The 10,120-nt window shown below is 41.8% G+C and overlaps 1 protein-coding gene across 1 annotated transcript; it reads left to right on the top strand.

Moving 5' to 3' along the window:
• Positions 1–7,926: 7,926 nt before the first annotated feature.
• On the top strand, positions 7,927–8,787 carry LOC116751900 (small integral membrane protein 20-like). Its single transcript, XM_032628370.1, has one exon. The coding sequence runs from the start codon at positions 7,942–7,944 to the stop codon at positions 8,143–8,145; it is 204 nt and encodes a 67-aa protein (XP_032484261.1). The 5' UTR covers positions 7,927–7,941; the 3' UTR covers positions 8,146–8,787.
• The last annotated feature ends 1,333 nt before the right edge of the window (positions 8,788–10,120 follow it).

Raw genomic sequence — 10,120 nt, 5'->3', positions numbered from 1 at the left:
GCTCAATTTCATTTCTTTTTAAGGCTGAGTAATATTCCATTGTGTATATGTGCCACATCTTCTTTATCCATTCATCCGATGATGGGCGCTTAGGTTGTTTCCATGTCCTGGCTATTGTAAATAGAGCTGCAATGAACATTTTGGTACATGACTCTCTTTGAATTTTGGTTTTCTCAGGGTATATGCCAAGTAGTGGGATTGCTGGGTCATATGGTAATTCTATTTGTAGTTTTTTAAGGAACCTCCATACTGTTCTCCACAGTGGCTGAACCAATTCACATTCCCACCAGCAGTGCAAGAGTGTCCCCTTTTCTCCACACCCTCTCCAGCATTTATTGTTTCTAGATTTTTTGATGATGGCCATTCTGACTGGTGTGAGATGATATCTCATTGTAGTTTTGATTTGCATTTCTCTAATGATTAATGATGTTGAGCATTCTTTCATGTGTTTGTTGGCATTCTGTATATCTTCTTTGGAGAAATGTCTATTTAGGTCTTCTGCCCATTTTTGGATGGGGTTGTTTGTTTTTTTGTTATTGAGCTGCATGAGCTGCTTGTAAATTTTGGAGATTAATCCTTTGTCAGTTGCTTCATTTGCAAATGTTTTCTCCCATTCTGAGGGTTGTCTTTTGGTCTTGGTTATGGTTTCCTTTGCTGTGCAAAAGCTTTGAAGTTTCATTAGGTCCCATTTGTTTATTTTTGTTTTTATTTCCATTACTCTAGGAGGTGGGTCAGAAAGGATCTTGCTGTGATTTATGTCATAGAGTGTTCTTCCTATGTTTTCTTCTAAGAGTTTGATAGTTTCTGGCCTTACATTTAGGTCTTTAATCCATTTTGAGCTTATTTTTGTGTATGGTGTTAGGGAGTGATCTAATCTCATACTTTTACATGTACCTGTCCAGTTTTCCCAGCACCATTTATTGAAGAGGCTGTCCTTTCTCCACTGTACATTCCTGCCTCCTTTATCAAAGATAAGGTGTCCATATGTGCGTGGGTTTATCTCTGGGCTTTCTATCCTGTTCCACTGATCTATCTTTCTGTTTTTGTGCCAGTACCATACTGTCTTGATTACTGTTGCTTTGTAATATAGTCTGAAGTCAGGGAGCCTGATTCCTCCAGCTCCTTTTTTCGTTCTAAAGATTGCTTTGGCTATTCGGGGTCTTTTGTGTTTCCATACAAATTCCGAAATTTTTTGTTCTAGTTCTGTGAAAAATGCCAGTGGTAGTTTGATAGGGATTGCATTGAATCTGTAGATTGCTTTGGGTAGTAGAGTCATTTTCACAATGTTGATTCTTCCCATCCAAGAACATGGTATATCTCTCCATCTATTTGTATCATCTTTAATTTCTTTCATCAGTGTCTTATAATTTTCTGCATACAGGTCTTTCGTATCCTTAGGTAGGTTTATTCCTAGATATTTTATTCTTTTTGTTGCAATGGTAAATGGGAGTGTTTTCTTGATTTCACTTTCAGATTTTTCATCATTAGTATATAGGAATGCCAGAGATTTCTGTGCATTAATTTTGTATCCTGCTACTTTACCAAATTCATTGATTAGCTCTAGTAGTTTTCTGGTAGCATCTTTAGGATTCTCTATGTATAGTATCATGTCATCTGCAAACAGTGACAGCTTTCCTTCTTCTTTTCCGATTTGGATTCCTTTTATTTCCTTTTCTTCTCTGATTGCTGTGGCTAAAACTTCCAAAACTATGTTGAATAAGAGTGGTGAGAGTGGGCAACCTTGTCTTGTTCCTGATCTTAGTGGAAATGCTTTCAGTTTTTCACCATTGAGGATGATGTTTGCTGTGGGCTTGTCATATATGGCTTTTATTATGTTTAGGAAAGTTCCCTCTATACCTACTTTCTGGAGGGTTTTTATCATAAATGGGTGTTGAATTTTGTCGAAAGCTTTCTCTGCATCTATTGAGATGATCATATGGTTTTTCTCCTTCAATTTGTTAATATGGTTTATCACATTGATAGATTTGCGTATATTGAAGAATCCTTGCATTCCTGGAATAAACCCCACTTGATCATGGTGTATGATCCTTTTAATGTGCTGTTGGATTCTGTTTGCTAGTATTTTGTTGAGGATTTTTGCATCTATGTTCATCAGTGATATTGGCCTGTAGTTTTCTTTCTTTGTGACATCCTTGTCTGGTTTTGGTATCAAGGTGATGGTGGCTTCGTAGAAGGAATTTGGGAGTGTTCCTCCCTCTGCTATATTTTGGAAGAGTTTGAGAAGGATAGGTGTTAGCTCTTCTCTAAACGTTTGATAGAATTCACCTGTGAAGCCATCTGGTCCTGGGCTTTTGTTTGTTGGAAGGTTTTTAATCACAGTTTCAATTTCAGTGCTTGTGATTGGTCTGTTCATATTTTCTATTTCTTCCTGATTCAGTCTTGGCAGGTTGTGCATTTCTAAGAATTTGTCCATTTCTTCCAGATTGTCCATTTTATTGGCATAGAGTTGCTTGTAGTAATCTCTCATGATTTTATTTCTGCAGTGTCAGTTGTTACTTCTCCTTTTTCATTTCTAATTCTATTGATTTGAGTCTTCTCCCTTTTTTTCTTGATGAGTCTGGCTAGTGGTTTATCTATTTTGTTTATCTTCTCAAAGAACCAGCTTTTAGTTTTATTGATCTTTGCTATTGTTTCCTTCATTTCTTTTTCATTTATTTCTGATCTGATTTTTATGATTTCTTTCCTTCTGCTAGCTTTGGGGTTTTTTTGTTCTTCTTTCTCTAATTGCTTGAGGTGCAAGGTTAGGTTGTTTATTCGAGATGTTTCCTGCTTCTTAAGGTGGGCTTGTATTGCTATAAACTTCCCCCTTAGAACTGCTTTTGCTGCATCCCATAGGTTTTGGGTCGTTGTGTCTCCATTGTCATTTGTTTCTAGGTATTTTTTTATTTCCTCTTTGATTTCTTCAGTGATCACTTCATTATTAAGTAGTGTATTGTTTAGCCTCCATGTGTTTGTATTTTTTACAGATCTTTTCCTGTAATTGATATCTAGTCTCATGGCGTTGTGGTCGGAAAAGATACTTGATACAATTTCAGTTTTCTTAAATTTACCAAGGCTTGATTTGTGACCCAAGATATGATCTATCCTGGAGAATGTTCCATGAGCACTTGAGAAAAATGTGTATTCTGTTGTTTTTGGATGGAGTGTCCTATAAATATCAATTAAGTCCATCTTGTTTAATGTATCATTTAAAGCTTGTGTTTCCTTATTTATTTTCATTTTGGATGATCTGTCCATGGGTGAAAGTGGGGTGTTAAAGTCCCCTACTATGAATGTGTTACTGTTGATCTCCCCTTTTATGGTTGTTAGTATTTGCCTTATGTATTGAGGTGCTCCTATGTTGGGTGCATAAATATTTACCATTGTTATATCTTCTTCTTGGATCGATCCCTTGATCATTATGTAGTGTCCTTCTTTGTCCCTTTTAATAGTCCTTATTTTAAAGTCTATTTTGTCTGATATGAGAATTGCTACTCCAGCTTTCTTTTGGTTTCCATTTGCATGGAATATCTTTTTCCATCCCCTTACTTTCAGTCTGTATGTGTCTCTAGGTCTGAAGTGGGTCTCTTGTAGACAGCATATATAAGGGTCTTGTTTTTGTATCCATTCAGCCAATCTGTGTCTTTTGGTGGGAGCATTTAGTCCATTTACATTTAAGGTAATTATTGATATGTATGTTCCTATTTCCATTTTATATATTGTTTTGGGTTCGCTACTATAGGTCATTTCCTACTCTTGTGTTTCGTGTCTAGAGAAGTTCCTTTAGCATTTGTTGTAAAGCTGGTTTGGTGGTGCTGAACTCTCTCAGCTTTTGCTTGTCTGTAAAGGTTTTAATTTCTCCATCAAATGTGAATGAGATCCTTGCTGGGTAGAGTAGTCTTGGTTTCAGGCTATTCTCCTTCATCACTTTCAGTATGTCCTGCCACTCCCTTCTGGCTTGTAGGGTTTCTGCTGAGAGATCAGCTGTTAACCTTATGGGGATTCCCTTGTGTGTTATTTGTTGTTTTTCCCTTGCTGCTTTTAATATGCTTTCTTTGTATTTAATTTTTGACAGTTTGATTAATATGTGTCTTGGCGTGTTTCTCCTTGTATTTATCCTGTATGGGACCCTCTGTGCTTCCTGGACTTGATTAACTATTTCCTTTCCCATATTAGGGAAGTTTTCAACTATAATCTCTTCAAATATTTTCTCAGTCCCTTTCTTTCTTTCTTCTTCTTCTGGAACCCCTATAATTCGAATGTTGGTGCGTTTCATGTTGTCCCAGAGGTCTCTGAGACTGTCCTCAGTTCTTTTCATTCTTTTTTCTTTATTCTGCTCTGCAGTAGTTATTTCCACTACTTTATCTTCCAGGTCACTTATCCGTTCTTCTGCCTCAGTTATTCTGCTATTGATCCTATCTAGAGTGATTTTAATTTCATTTATTGCATTGTTCATCGTTGCTTGTTTCATCTTTAGTTCTTGTAAACTGTTTCTTGCATTTTGTCCATTCTACTTCCAAGATTTCAGATCATCCTTACTATCATTATTCTGAATTCTTTTTCAGGTAGATTGCCTATTTCCTCTTCATTTGTTAGGTCTGGTGGGTTTTTATCTTGCTCCTTCATCTGCTGTGTGTTTTTCTGTCTTCTCATTTTGCTTATCTTACTGTGTTTGGGGTCTCCTTTTTGCAGGCTGCAGGTTCGTAGTTCCCGTTGTTTTTGATGTCTGTCTCCAGTGGCTAAGGTTGTTTCAGTGGGTTGTGTAGGCTTCCTGGTGGAGGGGACTAGTGCCTGTGTTGTGCTGGATGAGGCTGGATCTTGTCTCTCTAGTGGGCAGGTTCACGTCTGGTGGTGTGTTTTGGGGTGTCTGTGGCCTTATTATGATTTTAGGCAGCCTCTCTGCTAATGGGTGGGGTTGTGTTCCTGTTTTGCTAGTTGTTTGGCATAGGTTGTCCAGCACTATGGCTTGCTGGTCGTTGAGTGAAGCTGGGTGCTGGTGTTAAGATGGAGGTCTCTGGGATATTTCCACCGTTTAATATTATGTGGAGCTGGGAGGTCTCTTGTTGACCAGTGTCCTGAAGTTGGCTCTCCTACCTCAGAGGCAGAGCCCTGACTCCTGGCTGGAGCACCAAGAGCCTTTCATCCACACAGCTCAGAATAAAAGGGAGAAAAAGTAGGGAGAATTAGTAGAAGTATGAGTAAAGAAAGAGGGAAAGGAGGAAAGGAAGGAAGGAAGAAAGAAGCAAAGAAGGAAAGAAAGGAGGGAGGGAGGGAGGGAGGGAGGAAGGAAGGAAGGAGGGAAAGAAGGAAAAAAAGACAGAAAGAAAGATGATACAGTAAAAATAAAATAAAGTATAATATAGTTATTGAATTAAAAAATATTTAGAAAAAAAAAAAAAGGGACGGATAGAACCTTAGGACAAATGTTGGAAGCAAAGCTATACAGAGAAAATCTTACACAGAAGCATACACATACACCTTCACAAAAAGAGGTAAAGGGGGAAAAATCATAAATCCTGCTCCCTGAGACCACCTCCTCAATTTGGGGTGATTCGTTGTCTAAAGGAGGGATGGAAGGAAGGAAAGAAAGAAAGAACGAAGGTAAAGTATAATAAATTTATTACAATTAAAATTAATTATTAAGAAAAAGAATTTTTTAAAAAAAGTCATGGACGGATATAGCCCTAGGACAAATGGTGGAAGCTAGAGTATACAGACTAGATGTCACACAGAAGCATACACGTACACATTCACAAAAAGAGGAAAAGGGAAAAAAATCATAGATCTCGCTCCTAAATTCCACCTCTTCAATTTGGGATCATTCCTTGTCTATTCAGGTATTCCACAGATGCAGGGTATATCAAGTTGATTGTGGAGCTTTAATCCGCTGCTTCTGTGGCTGCTGGGAGAGATTTCCCTTTCTCTTCTTTGTTCTCACAGCTCACAGGAGCTCAGCTTTGGATTTGGCCCTGCCTCTTGCGTGTAGGTCGCTGGAGGGCGTCTGTTTTTTCGCTCAGACAGGACGGGGTTAAAGGAGCCGCTGATTCGGGGCCTCCGGCTCACTCAGGCCGGGGGTTGGGGGATGGGGGAAGGAGGGGCACTGCGTGCGGGGCCGGCCTGCGGCGGCAGAGGCAGCGTGACGTTGCACCAGCCTGAGGCCCGCCGTGCGCTGTCCCGGGGAAGTTGTCCCTGGATCCCGGGAACCTGGCAGTGGCGGGCTGCACAGGCTCCGCGGAAGAGGGGTGTGGAGAGTGACCTGTGCTCGCACACAGGCCCCTTGGTGGCGGCAGCAGCAGCCTTAGCGTCTCCCGCCCGTCTCTGGGGTCCGCGGTTGTAGCCGCGGCTCGCGCCCGTCTCTGGGGTTTGCGCTTTCAGCCGCGGCTCGCGCCCGTCTCGGGGGCTCGCGCCCTCAGCCGCGGCTCGCGCCCGTCTCTGGGGTTCGCGCTTTTAGCCGCGGCTCGCGCCCGTCTCTGGAGTTCCTTTAAGCAGCGCTCTTAAACCCCTCTCCTCGCGCACCAGGAAACAAAGAGGGAAGAAAAAGTCTCTTGCCTCTTCGGCCGGTGCAGGCTTTTCCCCGAACTCCCTCCCGGCTAGTCGTGGTGCACTAACCCCTTCAGGCTATGTTCAAGCCGCCAACCCCAGTCCTCTCCCTGAGCTCCGTCCAAAACCAAAACCCGAGCCTCAGCTCGCAGCCCCGCCCGCCCCGGTGGGTGAGCAGCAAGCCTCTCGGGTTGGTGAGTGCTGGTCGGCACCGATCGTCTGTGCAGGAATCTCCCCGCTTTGCCCTCCACACCCGTCGCTGTGCACTACTCCGCGGTCCCGAAACTCCCCCCTCTGCCTCCCGCAGTCTCCGCCCGCGGAGGGGCTTCCTAGTGTGTGGAAACTTTTCCTCCTTCACAGCTCCCTCCCACTGGTGCAGGTGCCGTCCTTATTCTTTTGTCTCTGTTTTTTCTTTTGCCCTACCCAGTTACGTGGGGAGTTTCTTGCCTTTTGGGAGGTCTGAGGTCTTCTGCCAGCCTTCAGTAGGAGTTCTGTAGGAGTTGTTCCACGTGTGGATGTATTTCTGGTGTATCCGTGGGGAGGAAGGCGATCTCCGCGTCTTACTCTTCCGCCATCTTCAAGGTCCCCCCCTCTAAGTGATTTTTTTAAGGAGGTTTGTGCATTCTGTGTTTAGAAGCACAGAGAACCTTGGAATGGAGAATCAGTTTTCCCTCTTGTCTGTTAGTCTGCATCCGGGCACTGGATGACGCTGCCTAAGTCAAAGAAATTTGGCCTGCAGTCAAGGCTGGATCCCAGGGCTGTGCGACCTGACGTTCCTGTACCCCAGGTCTGAGATTTTGTCTGTATCAGATTGTCATCTGATTGCAGACTCTTTCCCTTACACTAAAAGGTGCAGGGTTCTAACTTGGAGAGTGAGAATTCTGTATAAGCCTGAAATCACTTTTCAACATGAACCATTTGAGATAATAGATCACATTTTATGATATTAAGAGAAATAACCCAAGGAAATTAAAAGAAAACAGATCCATGGCCATTAGATAGGACTGTCTCAGAAAGAAGACCAAAAAACCAAAAAACACGTTCAAGTAGGGCAACTTCATATAATCATTTTAAGCTTTTAAGTCACAAGTCTGAGCTGTAGGAATGTCTTTGTTGATAAATGCAGAAGAAGGATCAGCCATTGGAACCATTTATCTTGCATTTGTTCAAAGCACCGAATAAATTACAGCAAAATTTTTAGAGTTTGGAATTTTACTGTGATGTGACAAGTACTCAAAATCAAAGATTTGTTGAATTTGCAAATAATATATATATATTTATAGTGATTGACCCTTCTTCTAAATCTGTAATTTAAAAGGGGAGGGGGGATACCGCCGGCGGCATCCGGGTTTCCAAGAATGAGGGCTGCTCGGCTGGTCAAGGCGGCCACCGGCTGGAGCCATGACCCCGAACCTGCGCACCACGCTCATTTTCGGCGGCTTCATCTCCCTGATCGGCGCCGCCTTCTACCCCATCTACTTCCGGCCCCTAATGCGGCTGGAGGAATACCAGAAGGAACAAGCCATAAATCGAGCTGGTATTGTCCAAGAAGACGTGCAGCCACCAGGGTTAAAAGTGTGGTCGGATCCATTTGGCAGGAAATGAAAAGGCTATCACCACCTCTGATTATGAAAGGAGACAGAGTCTTCATGCTTTCAGTTCTGCAGCAAGTACAGTAAATCACCTGGCTGAAGAACGATGGCTGGAGAAGAAAACTCTAGAAGGCTGTAAAGAAGAGTAGTGTGCACCAGGATTAATTCCCTTCTTAAGTATCAAAAGAACACTGAAACAAATCACACCATTACGAAGGTTTTCATGATTTGGTTTCCTTTCTAAAAATAAAGCTTTCTCACCCAGCTGCATTTGGAGGTGATCTACTTATTATTCAGTCTCTACCTCTTACCTACCTGAGCTTCGATATGAATACTAGCAACCAGTAGACCTGGGAAGATCCTAGTCTGTTTTGCCATCTTCCAAATAAGAAGTTTCAGTGAAAAACCACCATATTGAGCAGCCTCATAGGGCTCTTTGAAAATGTTAAAGTTGATAAAACTCTTTGAGGACAAGGTACATTGTACTCTTTAAGAATAAAGAGTTCAACTCAACTATCTCATTGGGAGGGTTGCTGCATTTTGAAAAATAAATAACTATGAAGCAAATCAAACTAAATGGGTATGCATGCCTAGGAGAAATCATGTTGAATTAACTGAGTGAAAATATGTATATTAAAATGATTTCTTTTTACTTCAAAAAAAATAAAAGAGGAGGGGGTCTTCCCTAGTGGTGCAGTGGTTAAGAATCCATCTGCCAATGCAGGGGACACGGGTTCAAGCCCTGGTCCGGGAAGATCCCACATGCTGCGGAGCAACTAATCCCGTGCGCCCCAACTACTGAGTCTGCACTCTAGAGCCCACGAGCTACAACTACTGAGCCCACACACCACAACTACTGAAGCCCATGTGCCTAGAGCCTGTGCTCTGCAGCAAGAGAAGCCACCGCAATGAGAAGCCCACGCACTGCAACGAAGAGTAGCCCCCGCTCGCCGCAACTAGAGGAAGCCCACATGCAGCAACGAAGACCTGATGCAGCCAAAAATAATAAATAAAATTTAAAAAATAAAAGGGGAGGAAAAGTAACCAAACAAAGCAATTTCACATTCTTCACTTCCAAATTCTGGTTGAAGGTATTTGAAAGATCAGGATGGTTTTCCATCTCTGGTGATTTAGACATGTTTTCAAAAACCAAAAGTAATCCAAGAGTATTGTTATTAATATACGTGTTATTCTTCACAAATTTATAGTAACAGCTGCCACCAATTTTGCTGGCTACATAGGGATATCAGTCTGTGGATGCTTCTTTTTATGGTTTCATTCTCTGAATATGTTATAAGCCAAGTTTGCTTAACTATTTTATTAAGTACGCTTCTTATTCTGGAATAATTTTATGTGTATAGAAAATTTACAAAGAGTGTGTAGCAAGTTCTCATATACACTTCACCCATCTTCCCCTAATGTTTAACATCTGTAAGTGGGTGGAATCTTGGCCTGCAAAATATATGTCCACATCCCAACCCCCGGAATCTGTGAATGTGACCTTATTTGGAGAAAGAGTCTTTGCTGATGTAATTAAATTAAGGATTTTAAGATGAGATTGTTCTAGATTATCTGAATGGGCCTTAAATCCAATGACAGAGATCCTTATAAAAGACACAAAGAGGAGAAACATATAGAGAGAAGAGGACAGGGCTCGGTTTTTCACCAATATTCCTTTTTGGACCTAGGATCCAATCCAGAGTACCACATTGCATTAGTTGTCATGTCTCTCTGGTCTCCTCTGGTCTGTGACAGTTTCATAGTCCTTCTTTGTTTTTCATGATCTTGATAGTCTTGAGCAGCACTGGTCAGATATTTTGTAGACTATCCCCCACTATGGGTTTGTCTGCTATGTTTTTCATGATTAGACTGGGTTATGAGTTCTGGGCAAGAATACCACAGGGTTGTAGTGCCCCTTTCATTACATCATAAGGGATATATATATCCACATGACTTACCCCTGCTGATGTTCCTCTTGACCACTTAGG

Source organism: Phocoena sinus, chromosome 3, assembly GCF_008692025.1.
Source record: "Phocoena sinus isolate mPhoSin1 chromosome 3, mPhoSin1.pri, whole genome shotgun sequence".
NCBI lineage: Eukaryota > Metazoa > Chordata > Mammalia > Artiodactyla > Phocoenidae > Phocoena > Phocoena sinus.
The sequence above is the reverse complement of the archived record's forward strand: the minus strand, read 5'-3'. Positions and strand labels throughout refer to the sequence as shown.

What these genes read in the sequence shown, in the direction of transcription:
- LOC116751900 (XM_032628370.1), top strand. Translation starts at nt 7,942, where the DNA reads ATGACCCCGAACCTGCGCACCACGCTCATTTTCGGCGGCTTCATCTCC.